The sequence below is a fragment of the Podarcis cretensis genome (genome assembly GCF_951804945.1).
Source record: "Podarcis cretensis genome assembly, chromosome: 13".
NCBI classification, from domain to species: Eukaryota; Metazoa; Chordata; class Lepidosauria; order Squamata; family Lacertidae; genus Podarcis; species Podarcis cretensis.
The window spans coordinates 5,820,727-5,844,625 of NC_137182.1; the positions used below are offsets into that span (position 1 = coordinate 5,820,727).

The window sequence follows — 23,899 nt, forward strand, 5'->3', positions numbered from 1 at the left end:
AAAACAGGTGACTAGCCTGTAGGCACATACTGCAAAAGAGTGGGGGCCGAATAAAGAAGCAAGATTGTGGAGCAGAGCAAGCTTAAATAGCCTGTCACCACCGCTACCCATTGGGTGAAGTTGCCCAGCAGGCCAACTCCTCTTCTTCCAGGGGAGGATTTTGGCAAATTCATTTCCTTCAAGTTGGCAGGCATGGCATTCTTTGAGATGCAAAACTTTTTAAGCCATCTCCTTTTCATAATATTTTTTTCCCTACCATTCTGAAAATGTTAACCCACCGTATACTTTATTTAAAAAGTATAATAAGTAACCCAAAATATATTAAGGGTCTGGGTTTAAAACTCTTAAGTGTATGTTGGGGGTGGGGCTTGAAATCACATGGACTGTAGCACAGAATGAAACAGTACAAATAGCGTGTTTAATCTTTATTTTCAATATGAAAACATGTGCTCTTAGTAGATGGAATTTACAAATTCAGTCAACAATGTTCAATAACGAATTATGCTTAACATATAATAGCTGAATTGTTGCACACAAGTTAAAAGTGCTAATAGTTCGTAATATTCACATAAACACATGTCCACTATAATGTTCGTAATGAACAAAAGATGAAGACAGGCTAGGGTTCAAAGAACTGTGAAACCAGTTCGGTGAGCCAAAAATACCTTTAAACTTTTCTTTCTTGCAGAGCACTAACTCCCCTTCCACCACCACACAGCAAACTGTTTTTGAAACTGAGGGAAGTCTTGGAAGCAGATTTATTCGTACGGCATAGGGATCAGCTACTCAAAAGTGGGGAAATCAAACTAACTGGGCTACTGCAAATCCACTGCAAGAGTTTAAACAGCTCTTTAGATCTCGTCCAAAGATCTAGACTTGCAACTAGTAAGATAGCCAAGACAGACTTATTGTGATGGTTTAAACAGCTCAGATAATTGGTAATGGATTACTATTACACATATTTGGATTGACTCAATTGAGTGGTATAGTGGGCCAGTGTCATGAACTACACTTGTCAGTCACCAACTGTAAAATATGGTCTTCAGCATGTGTGTAATTTATTCTCCACTGGGAATCAGTGACTGAAGGATGAAAGCCTTAAAGGTAAAGGTAAAGGTACCCCTGCCCGTACGGGCCAGTCTTGACAGACTCTGGGGTTGTGCGCCCATCTCACTTAAGAGGCCAGGGGCCAGCGCTGTCCGGAGACACTTCCGGGTCACGTGGCCAGCGTGACAAAGCTGCATCTGGCGAGCCAGAGCCGCACACGGAAACGCCGTTTACCTTCCCGCTGGTAAGCGGTCCCTATTTATCTACTTGCACCCGGAGGTGCTTTCGAACTGCTAGGTTGGCAGGCGCTGGGACCGAGCAGCGGGAGCGCACCCCGCCGCAGGGATTCGAACCGCCGACCTTTCGATCGGCAAGCCCTAGGCGCTGAGGCTTTAACCCACAGCGCCACCTGCGTCCCTACATGAAAGCCTTAGTCCTTGTTTAAAGCAGGTTTGCTCCAAATAGAAGGGTGGATTCAACTTTGTAGGAGTAACTTGTGATCCTAATTTTAGGAACCAAGAGGCCTAAACACAAACTAATGCAACCATGTTACATGCGTTAGAACAAGTATTAAGTTTTCAAATATAAAACTGAGGAAGCACCATATAAGCACCTATACATGAAGAAGAAACATTGAGTGTCTTCTTGTGCTTACCACCAATGCAACAGGAGAGAAGTTCCAGCAGACTCACAGTAATCCTGAGGTACACACAAGTGGGAATTGCAGGAAAAGAAACTTGGGGGAGGACAGAGACTCTGCAAACAGTCCTGTAATAACCATGACACAGAATATTGAGAAAGGATAAAATAAAACCCTGGCAAAGAGACGGAAGGAATAGAATGGAATGGTTCCATCAAGTTAGAAGTATTGTTTCTGAGAGACAGGGGGCAGGAAGGTGTGGGTCCTGAATGGGGTAACTGTGCCCCTAAAGCAGGCACGGCCAAACTTGGCCCTCCAGCTGTTTTGGTACTACAGTTCCCATCATCCCTGACCACTGGTCCTGTTATCTAGGGATGATGGGAGTTGTAGTCCCAAAACAGCTGGAGGGCCAAGTTTAGCCATGCCTGCCCTAAAGGACCAGGGGCGCAGCTTGGGGGTCATTTTGGAATCACAGCTGTCCACGGAGGCTGTCCACAGATTAGTTCTGCATCACAGCTGTCCACAGATTAGTTCTGCATCCAGAACGATTGTCTACCAGCTCCACCTGGTACGCAGGCTGAAACCCTACCTGCTTGTGCATTGTCTCACCAGGGTAGTACATGCTCTGGTTATCTCCCGCTTGGACTCCTGCAATGCGCTGTATGTGGGGCTACCTTTGAAGGTGACTTGGAAACTACAACTAATCAAGAATACAGCAGCTAGACTGGTGACTGATGGCAGTCGCCAGGACCATATAACACCAGTCCTAAAGAATCTATACTAGCTCCCAATAAGTTTCCAAGCACAATTCAAAGTGTTGGTGCTGACCTTTAAAACCCTAAACGGCCTTGGCCTATATACCTGAAAGAGCGTCTCCACCCCCATTGTTCAGCCCGGACACTGAGGTCCACTTCCGAAGGCCTTCTGGTGGTTTCCTCATTGCGAGATGTGAAGCTACAGGGACCCAGGTAGAGGGCCTTCTTGGTAGTGGCGCCCACCCTGTGGAACACCTTTCCATCAAATGTCAAACAGATACTAACTACTATTTGACTTTTACAAACCATCTGAAGGCTTAGTTCAGGGAAGTTTTTAATGGAAGACAGAGAAACGTAGATAAATGGTGTGCTGTTGTCTGGACACGTCATTTAAATGTGCCCAGGGGTGGAAGAGAGCGCTCCGCAGAGAGATCAATGAAAATGAAAGAATTCAGTGTAGGTGGGACCAGGCACAAGTGGGTCCACTCTATCTCAAAAATCCCTTAAATAATGGGGTGGGGAAAGGACTTACCATCCTCTGTACTGACTGTTGAAGGCAGTAGGAGGGGATTGGGGCTGGTGGATGGAATAAGGTGGAATGGAGTAGCTGAAAGCCTGAACTTTCAGCATGGTAGCATTTAGTTGCAGGGTTCCATTTGTAATTACTGACTTCCAAATAGGTGGGAAAATTTGTTTCAGCCAGTGCTTATTTATAAATGAGTTCCCCACAACACACAAAGGAAAATAGTGAGGTGTGTGAAGTTGTAATACAGTGGTACCTCAGGTTACATACACTTCAGGTTACATATGCTTCAGTTTACAGACTCCGCTAACCCAGAAATAGTGCTTCAGGTTAAGAACTTTGCTTCAGGATGAGAACAGAAATCGTGCTCCGGTGGCACGGCAGCAGGAGGCCCCATTAGCTAAAGTGGTGCTTCAGGTTAAGAACAGTTTCAGATTAAGTACGGACCTCCGGAACGAATTAAGTACGTAACCAGAGGTACCACTGTATGTTAGAATTAAGTGCAAAAGCCTCAGACTCATTGCTCTCCCCTCCTCATCAAAGCAATGCTCATGGAGGGAACGGAAAATTGGTAGCTTTCACTTCCATTTTCAAATGTATCTTTTTGTTATGTTCAAACATGGAACTGTGGTTTACTGTCTACCAGGGCTTTTCTTCAACCGGAGCTCACAGGAGCTCAGCTCCAGCACCTCTCAGATGGACACTATTGCCATTCTAAAAGAACAAGGCAGAAGTTCTAGAAAAACAGCACTGCAGTTTGCTATGGTTTAGTGAAACCAGCAGGCATCATTACTAGTCACAAATTGGCTTATTCCAATTAAGGGGTGGGAGTGCATTAGCCAAAGGCTCATATACGTAACACTAATCTGTGGCTAAACATTGCATGCAAAAAAGCAGATGCAAAACAAATTGAGGTTTATATTTTAAACTTATGCAATTCTGCATGGTATGAGTGGAATTTTCCTGTGTCCTTTGGAGAAAAAGAAATTATAATTATATGCTTTGTTAAATGTGGATATTATAACCTCCTGATGTCTGGAATGGAATGGATTAGAAAAAGCAGAAATATTACAGTGTGTCTGAACCATGAAAAGTCCTAACAGCATAGAGAATTTTCAACTCCATGAAATCCCTCTCCTTCCCCTCATTTTTTAAATGGGAAACATAAACTGAGATTACCAACCACCTTTCATCTTGCTGCATTCTGACATGTGTCTGTCAGTATTTTAGGACTATGATAATACAATAAAACTTCAAACTATCAGGCACAAGCTGTTCAAAATACAAGCAAAGTGTTTTTTTCCCTTATAGTTTGCAGTTATCTTCCATAAATATTACAGCAAGATGCAAAAGTTGAGCAATTTTATTCCCCACTAATTTCTCTGCCTGAAATTTAAGCATATAATTCATTTTCCGTTCAAATTAATCAATCTTAGATGTGCTTACCTCTGCTGGATCAAACTTTGCAAACAGCACATGATATAGGTAACAGAAGTGGATGCACCTCAGTTTAGCATTCAAAACTGACAATGAAATGCTTTTTAAGTATAATCCAAAACTGCTACAATAAGACAGAAGCAGCAGCAGCAAGCTGCATTAAACTGTTTTGAGTTTCCCAAAAAGAGGTATTATATTTTCACATATTTAAGTAGCTATATTCAAAATAGCATTTTTCCTGTGAAATAATTTGTTTTATCTGCCACTAGCATTCAACATTTTTTCAGTGATGGAAATGTGAATAACTTCACTGTTCTAATTTTAGAGGTGACGATTAAGAGTTATGTTTGCCAGGTAGCAGGGCGGTGTCACTTAAGGCCACTTCCTATATTTAAATCGTAATATAGTCATAGAAAGGAGTGCTCATACCTGCTAATCACTTCTGTATCTGACATTGCAACATAAAATCTATGTCTTTGAGGGGTGGGATGAATTCACCACCCAGGGTGAATAAATGAGGTAGCCTTTTCAGATTGCCAATGACCCTAGAATATGATCAGCCATGCTGACCGCTGGTAACAAATAAGTGACAGTGGAAAAGTACATTAAATGTGTAAAATAAATTGCCAAATATACATAATGTCCAATTTGGGGCTTTAAGTTTTGCAACTTTGACCTAATTTGGTGGTGTAAGGCGGGTCAAATAGGGACGCGGGTGGTGGTGTGGGTTAAACCACAGAGCCTAGGACTTGCTGATCAGAAGGTCAGCCGTTCGAATCCCCGCGATGGGGTGAGCTCCCGTTGCTCGGTCCCTGTTCCTGCCAACCTAGCAGTTCGAAAGCATGTCAAAGTGCAAGTAGATAAATAGGTACCGCTCCAGCGGGAAGGTAAACGGCGTTTCCATGCACTGCTCTGGTTTGCCAGAAGCAGCTTAGTCCTGCTGGCCACATGACCCGGAAGCTGTACACCGGGCTCCCTCGGCCAGTAAAGCGAGATGAGCACCGCAACCCCAGAGTCGGTCATGACTGGACCTAATGGTCAGGGGTCCCTTTACCTTAATGTATTAAAGTAATTTTTGAGAGCATCATTGAACAAGAATGAAACAAATAGTAGATGTCTTTTTCCTGCTGATGGGGGGCATGCCCACAACCAATTTCCTAAACCATGCACTGCAATTTTGTGACTAGCATCTGCAGCAAATGTGCACACTGGCCCCAGATGGTAAGAACCACCCCATCTTTAGACTCCACTGCCCATAGACAAAATGGAGAGCTGTATGTGCAAGCAAATAGGTAAATATGCTGAAAGGCAGTGGCCATGTATCAGTGTGAACTTCCTCACCCTGAGTAGTCAGGAATAAACTTTCCCCATGTTAACACTCCAGGCTTGGGAGTGATTTGTTGGAGCTTTTCTGCAATTAACATGGCAGTAACCTTCCAAGCTGACTTCATTAGATGAGTTCCCCATTAGAGAAAAGATGCTCAGAGCTCCAGCTAATGAATAAAGCACACTACAGAATTATGTTCTTGTGCTGCAATCATTTGCACACTTAAATCTAGATTAAGCCACTGAATACAGTGGGATTTACTTCTGAGTAGACAGCTATAGGATTGAACTTCTAAACATTTTTAACCATTCCAATTCCTTCCAGATGAGGATTACACTCACTGACCTGTTTGTCCTCTAAGATGAGGTTTTTCTATTTGGATTTATGTAGAAAACGATTACAATGCAAACATATGGTTGCTGACTATATAAAAAAAATCAACCTTCAGAGAGGAGGAGTGATTACTATTAAAATTCTAAATCATTTAGCATTCTAATTCACTTAACTACGGTCATTTTTGGTCATTCAACATCTGTTTTTAATATAATTTGTATTCAAAAGTTTTTAAAAGGACATTAAGACAATGACTTTTTTGGAGAAGAAAAAAAACTACTGTCACATTTCAACCCAAATTGCAGGAGTCAAAAGACCTATTTTTGCATTTCTTCACTTACTATGTGCAGAGTCTTATATGATTAGTTTAAATTATTAGACCTATATCCAATAAAGATCACATAAGAAAAAGCAAAATAGAAACAATGTTCTCCTGGATCTAATCAAAGTGAGTACAAAAGTTAAATTGTAATAATCACTCTTTCTTTTAAACATAATAACACAGAGATTCTGCCTCTTAGATAGTACCTGCTTCACCACAGTTTCAGTAACATAGTAAACAAAGCAACATTTGACATTTCTTATAAATTAAAACACTGAAGTGCTACTCTCAACAAATATACAAAAATAATATCAATCCATCTGCCCAATTCCTCATTCCAGGGGAACATCTGAATGTCAATCATCATTATAGACATCTCCTGCAAATGGAAGATGCACCTGACTTCCTGTGACATTGGGGAGTCGTGAAAGGTCAGGAAGGGTCTGGATCCGTGACTTGAGTTCTTTCCGTACCTGAGAGACTCTGGCTAACTTGCGCTTGTATTCCTGAAAGACAAGAAGAACTTTAGAGACTCCCTTCCACACTTATCCCATTCACTACTTGTTCTCAAACAGTTCTCAAAACGCAATTTTCCCCTCTTAACTACTTCACGGCCAGTGTGCAGACTCATATAGGCTGCCTGTCAAACCTTGCAGGGCTTCTCTTAGTTGTTCACGTTCTGTCCTCAAGTACAGACTGTCTTTTCCTCATGCAAAAAAGCAACATTTTTTCCAGGATAGGGTGGATTTTTATGCTCTCACAATGATTTTCTAGACTGGTCTTGCATTATATCAGTGGTGGCCAAACTTGGCCCCCCAGCTGTTTTGGGACTACAACTCCCATCATCCCTAGCTAACAGGACCAGTGGTCAGGGATGATGAGAATTGTAGTCCCAAAACAGCTGGAGGGCCAAGTTTGGCCACCACTGCATTATATGAAAAGTCAGCAATTACGGAGGCAATGGGTTTCTTTGCTAGCCCTATACTTGTGTCTTTAGCATGCAGAAATTAAGCAAGTGAAACTGCATAGCACAAGTGAGAGCAAAATACCACTTTCTGACATTTTGCTCATCAAGAAAGCGAACGACAAACAACAGGACCTGTAAAAAGGTGGAGTGTTGCCTCTATGTGGCTTTTAATAATTTAAAAAAATGATCTGCATATAAAAATGCTTTGTAAAAGCTTAGAAATTGGGTTAAAATACACACCAACTCTTTGAGAAGTAGGGATAGGTGAAGCTGTCTATTTCTTTTTGGGGGGAGGGATGAAATATAAGAATTTAAAAAAAGTTTTTCATAATACTATAAGATATAAAAGCCTAATCTAAAAAACAAAAAAACAAAAGATGCTACAAAAAAATACAACTAGACTAAGTCGAATACAGTCCTCTCTTTTTATTTAATTGAAAGTTCAAAAAGTACATAATTATATGTGCACTAAACATTGTGAGACGTAAATAAAAGAGAAAGAAAAAGAGAAACACAACCCGTGTAGAAGGGAAAATAAAGCGGTGAAGGGGAAAACCCAAAACTGTATACTTTACAAGGTTGTTATTGTACTTCACCAGATTGTGACCTATTACAGTATTTGTCAGAATGGATTCTAAATTTCATTGAATTTTTCAATGGCAAGTCTGCGTTTACATGCAAATTGTTCATATGTTGTGAGTTTGTATAAGTCTTCAATCCAATCGTAGAAGGGAGCCGCATTTTTATTTTTCCAATCCATCAGTATCAGTCTTTTTGCGGTGGTGAGGGCATGGAGAGCCCACTTGGAATACAGAGTCATTTCTTAAAGGGAGTTCTTGACCCTTGTTGTTGTTTAGTCGTTTAGTCGTGTCCGACTCTTCGTGACCCCATGGACCAGAGCACGTCAGGCACTCCTGTCTTCCACTGCCTCCCACAGTTCGGTCAGACTCATGTTTGTAGCTTCGAGAACACTGTCCAGCCATCTCGTCCTCTGTCGTCCCCTTCTCCTTGTGCCCTCCATCTTTCCCAACATCAGGGTCTTTTCCAGGGAGTCTTCTCTTCTCATGAGGTGGGCCAAAGTATTGGAGCCTCAGCTTCACGATCTGTCCTTCCAGTGAGCACTCAGGGCTGATTTCCTTCAGAATGGAGAGGTTTGATCTTCTTGCAGTCCATGGGACTCTCAAGAGTCTCCTCCAGCACCATAATTCAAAAGCATCACTTCTTCGGCAATCAGCCTTCTTGATGGTCCAGCTTTCACTTCCATACATCACTACATGGAAAACCATAGCTTTTACTATACGGAACTTTGTTGGCAAGGTGATGTCTCTACTTTTTAAGATGCTGTCTAGGTTTGTCATTGCTTTTCTCCCAAGAAGCAGGCGTCTTTTAATTTCGTGGCTGCGGTCACCATCTGCTGTGATCACGGAGCCCGAGAAAGTAAAATCTCTCACTGCCTCCATTTCTTCCCCTTCTATTTGCCAGGAGATGGACTTCCGGGTTGGTGCCATCGCCGAATGGCGGACTCCCTCCGAGCTCCGGAGGGAGTCTGCTCAGCAGGGGCTGGGTTCTACCGCGCCGGCGACGCGAGGACCCTTAAAAACCATGGGCGCTGAAACCCATGGGCATGGTGACTCGGCGGGCACCGTTTGCGCCCCCCCCGACCCGCGAAGGAGCCTTTTTAAAGGCTGCGGAGCGGGTGACAGGGGGGTGGTGGTGCTGTGAGTCCTCCGCTTCCCCTGCCGAGCGAAGCCGCATGCCATTCGACGGAGAGCGCTGACTTCTTCCATTGAAAATTTGGACTTTAAAAGAATAACCCGTGAGTAATTGGAACTTGGATTAAAAAAGGGGGGAAATTCTTTTTAAATTCGGAGCGAGCGGGGGAGGTGCAAAAAGGAAGTCAGCCTCCCCCCTGTTGTAGAGGAGCTAAAACAAAGGATTTGACAACTAAGATCGAGCGCAACCTTTTTTTTTTGATAAAGTTATTAACTTCGCGATGGAAAATTATAAGACTGGGCTGGAAGAGAAAAGTGGAATGTGAACTAAAATGCAACCCCCCCCCCGGAAACCCCGGGAGCGATCCGTAAGAGCGCCGGGAGAGGAGAAATAGAGGTTTTGACAGCTGTCAAAGGAGCTGTCAAAGCGGAAGAACAAAAAGAGAACTTTGTTACGAGGACTTTGCTGGTCACATTTGTTACAAACTGGATATAAATTGTTTAAAACAAGGAATAATAAGTTACTTTGACTGTTGGGTCTGATCGGGAAGGAAACTGAGTTATTATAATCCCTCTAGAGGAGCTGTGGGACACTACAAGTATTGTTGGCATTGAATTTGACTAGGACTTTTTATCGCCTGGGAAACTGCAGAAATGGAACACTATTTTGTCTACAGAGGTCTACACACTAAAGGAGACAATAGATTTATCTATTGAAGAATGGAAGGGACTTGACGTAATGTTTTGTTCCTGAATAACAAAGCCTCTGCAGAGGAATTAGAAACTTTTTGGAATTAGAACATTTCTGCAGGAGAGCAGGGGAAAAAAAAAAAGAGGAGGAGAGAGAACAATAAGAACAACAAGAATAACAAGAACTGGATAAAGTTGGAAGATAGACTCCTTCCAAGATCGGACATGTGAAATCAAAGATGACCAAAAGACGGCAAAGACTAATAAAAAGACGGCAAAGCGGATTGGTGAAGGACTGTGGTTTAGATGTGGGAGCTCCAGGATGACAGTAGACAGTGACGGACATTGGGAACGCAACCGGGAAGGGGGGGGAGGGAAATTTGGAATCCAAAGGGTGTTAAATTACATTTTATTCTTTTTTCTATTTTTCTGTTTATCCTAATTCTGTATTGCATATTAAAGAGGGGAACTCGCGGAAGGGAACAGGTCGATTTTAGGGGATGGGAAAATATTTTTTAAATTGGGCCAATGATAATAATTTTAAAATTTGGGGTAAGAATTTGTTGAATCTATTTGAAAGAACTGGAATACAAGAGGGGGAGGGGAGGGGAAGTCCTGGAAAGAAGCCAATGAAAATAAGGTTTTAAATTTGGATGTTTTTCTTTTTTTGTTATATTTGAAAATCTTTAATAAATATTATTTTAAATAAATAAATAAATAAATATTTGCCAGGAGATGATGGGACCAGTGGCCATGATCTTCGTTTTTTTGATGTTGAGCTTCAGACCATATTTTGCACTCTCCTCTTTCACCCTCATTAAAAGGTTCTTTAATTCCTCCTCACTTTCTGCCATCAAGGTTGTGTCATCTGCCAACTGAGGTTGTTGATATTTCTTCCGGCAATCTTAATTCCGGCTAGGGATTCATGCAGCCCAGCCTTTCGCATGATGAATTCTGCATATAAGTTAAATAAGCAGGGAGACAATATACAGCCTTGTCATACTCCTTTCCCAATTTTGAACCAATCAGTTGTTACCTCCCACAGAAGGCAGTAGCTCTCATCTGGGATCTTTCCTTTCTGCTTCCAGCCTCTTACCCTGGGAGACCAACATTTTCCTGCCTCCCACCCAGGGTCTTCCCTTAACCATCTACCACATGCTTGGCTATACAATCCCTGGACATTAATAAAGGCCCGGAGCAGAAGGATACCAAAGAAAAGAGAAGAAAATGAAGAAGTGATACAAAGGGAGGGAGGGAGAAAAGGGCAGGAGAAAGAAGCAAGTTGAAAGAGAAGAAAAATAAAAGGACTTCCAATTTTCTATCTGCCAGCTGCATAAAAAAAAGAAGACATTCAGTCCAAGATAAAATCAGTCTTCTCTACTTTCTGTTAAATAATGTTTCTTTTCAGTTGAAGTCTCTCAAAAACATTTCATTTCTTTTCCCCACGAAAAGTCCAAGAGGGGTTCCTGAATTATTATTATTAGTGGCAGTAAATATCAACCATGTCTTTTCTTTAAATTCCACTTTCCCTCCATAATTCTCACCACCATGCCTCCATATTCATTAATAGTAAATTCTTCCTTCCATGCCCATATTAAAATTTCTCCACTGTGATCACATATTGGAATCATATTCCATAATTCTTTTCTTGTTATATATCCTTTAATTAATGCCCAGTTCTGTATATTCAAATTTCATCTCTTGTTGTGTTTCCATTTCCTACTGCATTTATCCTGATCTGCTCCTCCAGGGCTTTACATTTCTGTTTCTTCCAGTCTTTTCCAGAGATAGTAGCATAAATTTATAGCATCATTCTCTGAATTTGCTCCAAATAGTATGCAGAATACTTTATTTCTTCCAGAAATGAAGAGAAGATAAGACTGAAGCTTTCTCAAAGCTTTTTTCCACTCAACTCCATCAATACCAAATCCAGATGATTCTCCATCTCTCCATTTATGATTTTATCTTTCTCTTCTCCTCCAAACCCATGTATAAGAGGCATTTTCATTTCACCATCTGCTTTCTCCAATTTTGCTGATTCATCATCCAGTCCTGTCAGGTTTTCATCAATTTAGTCTGAAATCTCTAGGTAAGCTCGTTCCATTTTTCATTTCTTATCTCTGTGATTCACTTTTGTCCCCCTCTCCTTTCATCTAATGTTGATCTGATCATTTTAAATTGTTCAGCCATCAACTGTCAAACAATACCAACAAGTCAATGGGAGATTCAAAAGTACCTGTGCCATACTGGATACTTTTGATGTTATTAACAACTCAGTTTCCAGGTGCAGACAGCAGAAAACGGCTTTGATCAGAGCATCTGAGGTTGTTCCCTTGACCACTCTTATTTCCAGAGTGATTTAATAGCCAATGTCTGGCTACTATAAATCACCATCTTGTGTTAGTGGAGAGCTGACAGAAAGACAATCTGCAATTTCCTCTCCTGGAAATGAATCTGTCGTATTCCCCAATGGCACAATTCAAGATCTGATAAAGATTATCCAACATTGACAATTTGGGCTGATGCTGATGGGAGCTGCCATCCACAAATATATGAACGGCACCACACTGGCTATCTCTGGCACAGACCTTGAAATAACAAGGTATAGCTATTGGGCATGGATTTTCTTTGCATCCTTCATAGCAGATTTATATGTATGTGGTGCCTGATGCAGGCCTGAATATACGTGTCACTTGTCCTTGCCTCTGCCAGCACATCCTCACTCCTGTGCAACTTTTAAAGGGGCATGAATCCTCTTAGGCCCTTCACCTCCCAACATCTTTTTATGCTTATATTTTGAAAATTAGTGAAATAAATATAAGGCTTAAGTAGAATAAGTAGCATAGCAAATGTCATAATTTTCTTACTATATAATAAAATTGTAAGGCTGTCATGCTATACTTCATAGCCAATAGGCAGCCATGGCAACTGCAGAACAATAGGCAGGTGAGCAAGTGAGCAGAGTGGGTGGTAGGTGGCCCAGGTAAGTGTGGAAGGCTTGGGTGAACTGTGAGGGGCTAGGCAAGGGGGTGGGTGAGGTGTAAGACAGCAGGGATTAGTCAGGTGTAAAGGAAGGAGCATATGGTCAGGTTTTGGGAGAAGGAAGGTGGCAAAGGGTAGACCGGTAGGTGGGATTGTTGAGCAAAGTAAGCAGGAGTGACAGCCCCAAGTAAATTCAAAAGCAGATTTACTATGTGGAATTCCAAATTTGCAATCTGGAATTTATTTTGTAATTTGGGACTATGTCATGCTGAAGCATTACTGAAGTGAAGCAGGCATGGGCCTACTCGGTGCCTGGACTGGATACCACTTGGATCTCCACCTAAGCTGCTCCAATGTTCTTTTCTTTTTAAAGAAAGAGGATATAAGTGGTCAGTACTGATTTTGTCTATTTTGAAAACTGACATGGATATAGGACACTGCCTTATATTGACTGAAACAACTGAAGCAATGTTGTCTATGGCAGCTCTCCATGGCTTCAAGCAGAGGTCTTTCCCAGTCTTGTGACACAAGAACCTTTTAACTGGAAATGGTAAGAACCCCACCGTCCTTCTCCATACAAAGCATGTACTTTTCCACAGAGCTATGGCCTCTCCCCTAAATATGACATTTTATTCAAATCAATTTTTTAAGAAAATATACTGCATTAAGCTTAGAATTATTTCAACGGTGTCCACGATCTGCACAGGTTGGGATGATCTAGAAGGACTTTATGATGGGCAGTGTTATGTTTATGGTTGTTCTGCAAAATATCTACTAACAAGAGGAATGCAAAAGTAATCAGAATCCAACTTAATGCCTTATGAATTAGTCTCTTATTACATTTCAGTCTGGAAGCTATTTCCTCCAGGACAATTTTATATAACAAGGAATCGTCTCTGCAGTAGCTGGGTTATAGACTGCACACTATGTGCTGCATCTTTTTATTTATACAAACTCTGCAATAACCCAACTGTCTTTCTGCTTTGTTGGATGGTGTCTCAGTTGAGAAGCCCTTTAGACAATACTAGGCTTACAACTAGGCAACTATTTAACTAGGCTTCCAAATAAAGCCATGCTACTTGCCATTGAAAAAAAAATCATTAGTATATTCTCTCACTCCATTTATGTCCTGACATCTGTGGCTGGCAGATCACATTGATATTTCACAGTTTATAATACTTAGAATAATTTTTTATCACTGTACAGTGGTACTTCGGGATGCGAACGGGATCCATTCCGGAGCCCTGTTTGCATCCTGAGTAGAACGTAAGATGCGTCTGCGCGTTGCGTTTTGCTGCTTCCACGCATGCGCGTGACATCATTTTGAGCGTCTGCGCATGTGGCGAAACCCAGAAGTAACGCACTCCGTTACTTCCGGGTCGCCACAGACCATAACTTGAAAATGCTCAACCTGAAGCAAATTTAACCCAAGGTATGACTGTATAGGAACAAAGTCCCTTTTTCACTGTACTGGTCCAACCCAGCAATTTTTTGCTCTCCAATATTTACCTTAAGTAGAATGCGTTTAGGCGCTATCCTAATCTAATGAGCATAAATTTCTATTAAAAAAAATTAAGAAGAACCCTGCTGGATCAGAAGGCCTATCTAGTTCAGCAGCCTGTTCTTCCAGGTGCTAACAATGAGTATGGAAAGCCCACAAGCAAGGCAGGAGCATACTACTACTCTTCTACTCACAATGCCCAACAATTGGTATTCATAAGCCCACTTTTCTCTGAATACAAGAATGCATATAAAGCAAAGAAATACAGTACAAAATAATTGTAATCCTAGCAGAATTTATATCAGCAGAGAAGTTACAAACTAAACCAGAGGAAAAAAGAGGTGGACATGGGGTGTGTGTGTGTCAGGTGGACAGCCTGAAGGAGAGTTCAATAATCTGGCTGCGACAATAAAAAAGGTCAGTCCTCAGTACCCACCCAGTTAGTCTCTAAAGGCATGATCAGTAGCATGTGTATCTGCAGACCAAAGAAAGAGCAACTGTGTACGTGTGGAAGGGGTCCTTTAAATATCCTAGTCCATGTCATATAGAGCATTAAAGGATAATATTAGCACTTTGAATTGGTTCCAGAAGCAAACATGAAGCCAGTAAAGTTGACGTTTCGTTTTATCTGTTCCTACAGAAGGTTCTGTTTGAAACTTACAGCTACATTTTAGTCCCAGTTGAAACTTCTGAACACAGTTCAAAGGCAGCCCCGCAAAGTGGCATGGTTCACACATAATGCTAATCCATGGTTTATTAAACCATAGCTTAGTGCTATGTGCAAACCCAGCCCAGCAATTTAACTATGGTTTAATAACTATGATTAAAGGTTGCTCATTAACCACATTCATAGTTGGTTTTTTAAACACTAGAGAACTTTGACCGTAGTTTAGTGCTGTATGTAAACTCACACTCCTCCATAGCTGTATCTTCAGGAGCTGTCATTGCCCCAAAGCTAGAGCTGCGAGTGAAGAAGAGTAAACAAATTCAAACTGCAGAGATAACAGCAGGGAGAGAAACTATTCTATGACGTAACATTTCACTCATTTGGTAAAAAATCACAGGTGAAAACTGGATGTTGATCCAAATGTTCACCCAGTGTCCTTCCACAATGCATCATTCCATGTGTTGAGCATTTTAATGCACATCCTCATGTACGTTCTGGGGAAACTAGTTGCAAATCAATACGTTTTTATGCATGGCTAGAGCTGTATCAGGACCTTTGTGTACAATGATTAACTGATGGTTTGGTTAACTTGTATAATCACTAATAGGTCACAAAGAACAACAGTGTGCACCAATGTGGTGTAGTACTTAGAATACTGTACCCAGAAGACCCAAGTTCGAATCTCCATTTAGCTATGAAACTCACTGGGTGACTTTGGGACAATCACTGTCTCTCAGCCTAACCTACCTCACAGGTCACTATGAGAACAAAACAGGAAGAGGGAGAACCATGTACATCTTCTTGAGCTCCTTGGAGAATGGGTGGGACATAAACATAGCAAACGAACAATGGCTGTGCATAAGATGCTAGAGGCTGTTCTACACACCCTCTCAGCCTTTGTCCTGTTTAGATCCAGCCAGAAGGGATTAACTAGGTGATTCCAATGTGTGGTGAATACATCTGTGCAAGAGGGGAGGGTGCCTGCACTCCTCATGGAGGCTACAGTTTGCCTGCTCCCCAAGAAACCCAAGTAGAACAAGTGTTTGACAATCATCGCTTGGTTGCAAGAATTCCTTTTTAAGGGTAAGTGCTCTAGAGCAGCCTTTCTCAACATGTGGGTCCCCAGATGTTGAACTACAACTCCCATCACCCCTAGCTAGCAAGGCCAGAGCTCAGGGATGATGGGAGTTGTAGTCCAACGACATCTGGGGACACACAGGTAGAGAGCCGCTGCTCTAGAGGGTGGTACCTCTTAATGCTTTTGGATGGAACCAATTATCTGGATTCATTCCAGGTTGGGAACCAGATCAGCTCTGGTTGTCCTGATGGAAGTCCTTTATTGGGAGGGTTGAAGAGAGTGACCTTGCTGATTTGTGGTGGTTCCATTTCTACCTGCAGGGCCATTTTCCAGAAAATAGCATTGGGAGACTGTACCTCAGCTCCATAGCAGTTATGCTGCGGGGTGCCTGGTCCCATTCTGTCCACAGTGCTGTTTAATATCTATTTGAAGCTACTAGTAGTGCTCATTAGATCTGGAGTGAGATGTCACCAAGATGCTGATGCAGGGGCATTACCTAGGGGTTGGACAGGCTGACTCCCTGCTAAGGGCGAAGGCCCAGGAGGGGGCACAAAAATTATGCCTCTCCACTCTGATTCAGCTCCTCTGGCAAGGAGCTGGAGGGGGGAACATGTTAATACAGCTCCTTCAGTTTCATTAGTCAGGAGACACTGTCTGGGTTCTGGTCAGTGGTTTGACACAGTGGTGAGTTGGATGAAAGCCTATAAGCTCTGGCTGAATCCTGATAAGTACTGTGAGCGAGCATTCCCAGGTTTGGAAATTGGGAATATTGCCTGTTCAGAACTGGGCAACCCTCCCTCTCATAGAACAGGAACGTAGCTTGGGGGTCCTCCTGGATTCAGCATTTTATGGGAGGCACAAGTAGCTTTCTTGGTGAGAAGAACCTTACACTAGTTTCAGTTAGCACAGGAACCGTTATTGCTCCTGGGTGGGGATAGTTTGTCCCATGCACTAACAACCCTAGGTCTGGACGATTGCAATGCACTCTACATGGTGCAGAACATGGCAGCCTGCTAGAAATTGCACTGGCTACTGCTGCTATTGAATCAGCTTCAAGGTGCTTGTATTGACATTAAAACCGCTAAACATCTTAGGACATAGAAACCTAGCAGAGAACCTGCACCCCATATAGTCCTGCTTGTGCTTTAAAGATCTGTAGAGGATATCCCTCTGGTGGTGCCTGAAATTCAGCATGCCGTGACATGGAAGAGGGCACCCCCAGTGCAAACACCCCAATTGTGCAACCCCCTTTCTAGAAGGCCGGTGCTAAGTTTTTAGTTTTCTGTGCCAGCTAAAGACCTATTTATTTACTCAGGCCTCTGGGCGATTTGCTGTCCACTCAGTTGGATGTGATGAAATTTCACTGATGTTATTAATTTGCTTTTACTATGCTTGCTTTTAATGCTTTATGGTTGAAACCCACTGTGGGATGCTTTTTTGGTAGTGAAGAGCAGGCCGTACAGTACATATTTTAAATACTTTTAGAGTGGGGCTGTGGCAGTGCAGATGTTGCTGTGGTCCAATTGCCACCATCTTTGGCCATTGGTTATGCTAGCTGGGACTAATGAGAGTTGTGAAGTCCAACATCAGGAAAGCATTCTTTTACAGACCAATCTAAAATATTTTGAAAGCTTTAGAAATTAACTCAAAGAGCTAAATTATATTGGCTCTCACCTAGTATTTTAATGACAACTAATGAAGATCACCCCTTCACACACACTTCTAAAATCTTCAAGCAGCCCTGAGGCAACGACAGACAAACTGGAACAGGATAAAAGTATTGAAAGACACTGCATTAAAAGAATCCGGCTTCTGAAGCCATATTTTGGTGTTCCAACCAGCACTTCTTACATTTTGCTGCAATGAAGTTTACTAGTCCGGTTTGTTCTCAGAAGCCCTCCACTGACTACATGAGGCAGCTTGAAAGTCTGCTGGCTCTTTGACTCAGCTAGGCTTGAATAGACAGGGTAGAATAATTAAATCATTCCTACAAATCTAGAAGTGGTGGGCATAAATGCAATTCTGGCAACCACTGAGATCAGCAAAGTGCTCACCGACAATGCAGCTCTTGCTAGGCTCTACCAACCCACCACATGTGGCTTCAAGGACTGGTGGCAGGGAATGGATCTGCGTGGTTGCCATGTGCAGGGTACATTTTTGGATCCTGTTGTTGGGAAGAGGTCATGATTCCATAAGTACAGGTGGGGTGGCCTAGTAAAGAGAAGGCCAATAGCTGAAGAAAGCATGGCATGAGGGGGAGCTTGTGCTAGTATACAAAACTGTTGTTGCTAAGAAACCACATGGAGGAAAGGCTCAGGAAGCAACAGCCTTCAGGAAAGAAAGCAGAACAGTCCTGATCAAAACCAAGAACAGCTACAATTTGCAATTTCGTTATAGTATTGAATTGACTGATAGCCCATAGAAATGGAAATCCAGGAACTCCTATCCCTTACCTGACAATGCTTCCTTTTTCTCTTCACCCTGACACATTTTAATAGTTACACCAGAGTCCAGAGGTGGATTTTAAATTTTATTTACTCTAGAAAGAGCCTTCAACAGTCTATCCTTGTGGGGATCTCTCAGGCCCCCTGTAAGGAGGCCGCAAACCACCAGCCAATCATAAATCTGGAACACTCAGCATGTACAATTTACTGAGATTGTAATGTATTTGCTTTGTGACAAAATTCAGAGTATTTTTAAAGCAGGAGTGGTCAACGTGTGTCACTCCAGATGTTGTTGCATTCCCAGCAGCCCCAGTCAGCTTGGTCAGGGAATGATGACAGAGTTCAACAGCATCTGAAGGGCCACTGCTTTCTTATACATTTTAAGGGCCAGAGTGGAAAATGTCGGGGGAAATGGCATTAGTCAAAAATAGGATTTCGGTCAACACCTAAATATAAGAAATGTGTTGTCATCATGGAGATAAATGCCAGTACTATTATTCAGGGGATGCTCTTTTATGCTTATTTACTTTATTGGTAAACATTCTATAAAATGCTCAAGACTGTATATAGTACTAAAGCACTTAAAAGATAAATAATATGCAATGGGCTATTTGGTCTTTTGAGAAGAAATTTATTCTAGCAACATCCTATCAGCTTTGATCCTCTGGTCATTTAAAATGATAATAATAATAATTCTTTGCTATATTTAGAAAGAACTTACATATATGTCTATCTTAGAGCCAGAAATTTGGGTATCTGTGCATTAATCCCTTGTACACAGGTGCCAGCTAGGAATTTATTAGTGAGCTGTATCTAGTATTATACCCTGAGGTGCTTATGTTGTTTAGTCGTTTAGTCGTGTTCGACTCTTCGTGATCCCATGGACCAGAGAAACCCAAGCATGCAACTTGTCACTCTATTACAGAAACCAAGAAGTAACGACAACTCCTGGATGAGCACATGGGTAACAAACAAATGCAATGCTATGGCAGTTCCACATCCAGGGCACACATGCTCCCCCATGGAACTTTGGACTAATCCAGCAGGGGGCTTATTATGCGCTCAGGTTTATGCCATGTCTTATCATTTGGGGCTGTAGAGGAAAAAAAACAAGCAGGATAAACCTCCTAGTAGCACGATAAAACTATTATCACGTTTGCAAAACTAAGCAGGGTCCAGAATGATTTCAAACTGGATGGGGGACTATGAGTTGAGATTTCTGCATTGCAGGGGGCTGCACTAGATTACTTTTGGGGTCCCTTCCAACTCTACAATTCTATGATGCTATAAAACTGCCACCACATCATGCTCCACAGACCGCACTCGGCTTTTTGGCTTAAGGGTCATCAGCCCCATTCCAGAGTGCCCCTGGTGGAGCATGGCAGACTGACTGCAGTCAGTTTGAGCACCTGCTGCCCTCAAAGGAGGCGGTGTTGTAGCAACGGACTGAAGACTTCCCCACTCTGGTCTGCTCCCCAACTTGCCCAAGAGGGCAGTTCAAATTTGTGGATAGTAGGCTATAGGGCAATTCATAGCGGCCAGCCAGGGGATGGTACAAGGCCTTTTGCCCACAAGGGGGCAAGAGGGATAGCCATGATGGGCTACTGAAGGAATGGGTTTCTGTGCAGTCAGTTTGAAACTGACCCCAAATCACCATTTTTCCTCCTCCAAGGGAGCATTTCTACATTACAACTGTAGCCCATCCTGTGACTGGGTAAGCAGCCACTGCTGTACTTCTACAAAGAAAGTGCAGCTATTCTTCCCAGCCTCCACTTCCCATGACCTCCAAGGCTTGAAATCCAGTGTCCCATCAGCACAAGGGCTTCCGCTTGAGCAGAACTTCCTCCTTCCTGCCATGCTCTTCACAAATCTGCTCTGGAGGACTGGGCGAACCCCTAAAACACATTTAGGAAGGGGGTGGGGAAGGCAAGTGGGAGAAGTCTGGCTGCACAAAAAGAAATCCTTGTGCCGACCGGATGGTTACTTAGCACTGTACTGGATGCAACTGAAAGCCTTCCATAGCTAAGTGACTCAGAAGGGGAAGAGAGTAGAGGCTAAGGCTACAACTGCGCAATAATCAGTGGCAAGGCATAATCTACCTAAAACACAGTATACAGTGGTGCCCCGCAAGACGAATACCTCGCAAGATGGAAAACTCGCTAGACGAAAGGGTTTTCCGTTTTGGAGGTGCTTCGCAAAACAAATTTCCTATGGGCTTGCTTCGCAAGACGAAAATGTCTTGCGAGTTCCTGCGGGGTTTTTTTCCTTCCCCCCCCCTTTTTCTAAGCCGCTAAGCCGCTTATCCGCTAAGCCGCTAATAGCGCTAATCCGCTAAGCCGTCAATGGGCTTGCTTCGCAAGACGAAAAAACCGCTAGACGAAGAGACTCGCGGAGCGGATTCTTTTCGTCTTGCGAGGCACCACTGTACATACAAATGCAACCTTACTTGCCCTATACTATAAAAAGATGAGCTTATTCCCTTCACAGGGAAAGTATATGTGCAAAGTATATGTGGGGAGCTAAAATGAACCAAAAACCTGTGCCAGAAGATCTCCCTGATAGCTCAGTCAACAGAGCAGGAGACTCTTAATCTCAGGGTCGTGGGTTATTATTATTTGAATTTATATACCGCCCTATACCCAGAGGTTTCAGGGCAGTTCACAGAACAAAATCAAAATATAAAACCACAAAATATATACAGTGGTACCTTGGTTTTTGAACATACTCCATTCTGGAAGACTGTTCCAAACATTTGAAAACCGAAACCTCAATAGCCAACAGCTAGGTCTCAGGATCCTACACTCAGTGGAAGCTGCATGGAGTGTTCAACTTCCGAGGTGTGTTCAAAAACTGAAGCATTTAATTCCAGGTTTACAGCATTCGAAAACCAAAATGTTCGTCAACAGAGATGTTCAAAAACCGAGGTACCACTTTAATCAGTGCAACCCAGTAACTCTCCCCCAACCCCCACATTTTAAAAGGACATAGGATGTCAAAAGGGCATAGGTTCCAGCCCTCATTTTGGACAAAAGAATCCTGCAAGGGGTTGGGACAGATGAAATTTGTTTTCCATGCAACTCTACAATTCTATGAACCATAAAGATTAATTTGTTACCAGACTAAAGGGTTTGTGTGCAGTAGTATACTCACTAGCTTTGACCTGAAAAAGTGCCTTTATTCCTACGCATATGTACATTTTAATTTTTTATTTGTTTTACATTTGGACCAGATGACCCTGTGGGTCCTTTCCAACTCTAAAATTCTATACAGTCGTACCTTGGATACCGAACACCTTAGTATTCGGACATTTTGGCTCCTGAACGCCGCAAACTCGTGTGTGTTCTGGTTTGCGAACGTTCTTTGGAAGTGGAACGTCCAACGGGGTTTCCGCGGCTTCAGATTGGCTGCAGGACCTACCTGCAGCCAATCAGAAGCCGTGCTTTGGTTTCAGAACGTTTTGGAAGTTGAACGGACTTCCGGAATGGATTCCGTTCAACTTCCAAGGTACGACTGTACTTTGGGATTGATTTGGTTTCTACTTTAGTTCCTTATAAGAGTCTGAGAAGTAAAAGGCAAAAGGCCTGCCATTTCAAGGGTTAAGGGTATAATTTACTGGAATTTAGGACAACTGTTAATACTGAATGCTATTTTTATTTCATACAGGCTTCATGGAGCTTGTGAGTTACAAAATTATGTAAGTTGTTATTAATCTTATTTGCCTCTCACCATGAATACCAAGGGCAGGTTCCAACTGTGTAAAAGCAATGATAAAAATCAGTTTTAAAAATTTATGATCAGAATAGGGTGGGTCTGGGGAAAAGGTAACTTGTTCCAACCTTGTAGTGGTTCACACTAACTTGCAGTAAATATGAACTGTACACTTCCCTATATGGACTGGAACTGACCTGAATCCAGAGGCATACTGAACCAGTTGTCAGCCTTTACCAGCCTAAAAAAATTTTTTAGGCTGCAGCTTTGATATGACAACATACAACCCCTGGAAGCCAAACACTACCCTACATAAAAAAATTCAAAAATTCTTCAGTAGCACCTTAGAGACCAACTAAGTTTGTTCTGACAAAAGCTTATACCCAGAACAAACTAAGTTGGTCTCTTAAGGTGCTACTGGACAATTTTTTTATTTTGACTGCATCAGACCAACACGGCTACCTACCTGAAACTACCCTACATAGTGCAGTATCTTCATTTGGGAGGAGCCATCACTACATGAAGCATGGAATACCACTCAGTGAAAAAAGGAATCTGAAGATATTACAGAAAGATGGGGGCTCGGGGAAGGGCACTTGAAGTCTGTCTAGATGATCATCAATGACAAGATGAATAAAAATAGGTTGCCTTTCTTGGAGGTGACAAAAATCAGATGTGTGGCCAGAAGAAACAGATTTGTACCATGCATCATGAACATGCACATGATACAGAAATCCTGCGAAGGGTTGTAAGGAATTCTACATCCTATGTCCCTAGCATGCTACTTGCTGCATTTTTTCGATTAATCCACTCCACTTCCTATAATCTATGACAAGACATGAGCCACAAGAATCCAAAGTGGAGGAAAGTGGGGAAGGAAGCATGCAAAACTAATTGTTTAAGAAGTTACATAATCTATCCTGCACAGAAGTTTGATTTATCAGCACAAGATTCTGTTTATTCCTCCCACCATCTGATTAATGTATATTTATCGCTCTAGCACAGGAGACCAAGGCCTTGCGGGACTTGACATCCTTCCTGCAAGGGCCTGCAAGACGGAGCCGTTCCGCCTGGCCTTCGGTCTAGGCCGTTTGACCCCCCTCTATGGGACCCTGTAAATTACCTCTTTAGCCCTTTTATCGGTTCATGTGGGACCAACATGGACAGCTGGCCCTGATGAATACTTGAGGTTCCTGATCCCTATGGTTGTAATTCGTGGGCAGTCATTTAATTTTATCCTGATTCTAAATTTTAAGCTGTATTTTAATCAATTGTTTGTTTTAAGGTATTTGATATTTGATGTTAGCCGCCCTGAGCCCGGTCTTATTTACTTAATTATGTGCCCTACTTATTTACTTAATTATGTGCATGTGCCTACTAACAGCCATTTTTCAGAGTTCCCACTTGGCCCTTGAAAACTGCCTCCAACGTGGAGATATCCGGGTACAGATGGGCTTCTCCCATGGCCTACCACTGAATTCACCAGGCAGCTTTTATTTCCACCCAATGTTGCCCCTAAATGTACCAATGTTAATAGCTAATAGCCATTCACATTAATTTAGATTTTCTTATGTCATACCACACTTGCAGACAATAGCTTACAGTCAAAACCTCCTAAGTTATTCTGCTCACACTGAGAGAGCAACTAGATTTGAAATTTTACTTCTATTTTTTAATCACAATGAAGTTAAATTCCATCACAACTGCTGTGTTAGCTGCAAAATTTGGCCATCACTCTGACATGGGTGGCCCAACCTCCACTAAAG

The 23,899-nt window shown here is 42.3% G+C and overlaps 1 protein-coding gene across 1 annotated transcript in view; it reads right to left on the reverse strand.

Annotated features, from left to right (window-relative positions):
• Nucleotides 1-410: 410 nt before the first annotated feature.
• RPRD1A (regulation of nuclear pre-mRNA domain containing 1A) overlaps nt 411-23,899 on the reverse strand; it is a 46,973-nt gene continuing 23,484 nt past the window's right edge. The window contains exon 7 of the mRNA XM_079949960.1: nt 411-6,890. Within this exon, the coding sequence (XP_079806086.1) occupies nt 6,741-6,890 (150 nt within the window). The 3' untranslated portion in view covers nt 411-6,740. The remainder of the gene's footprint in view (nt 6,891-23,899) is intronic.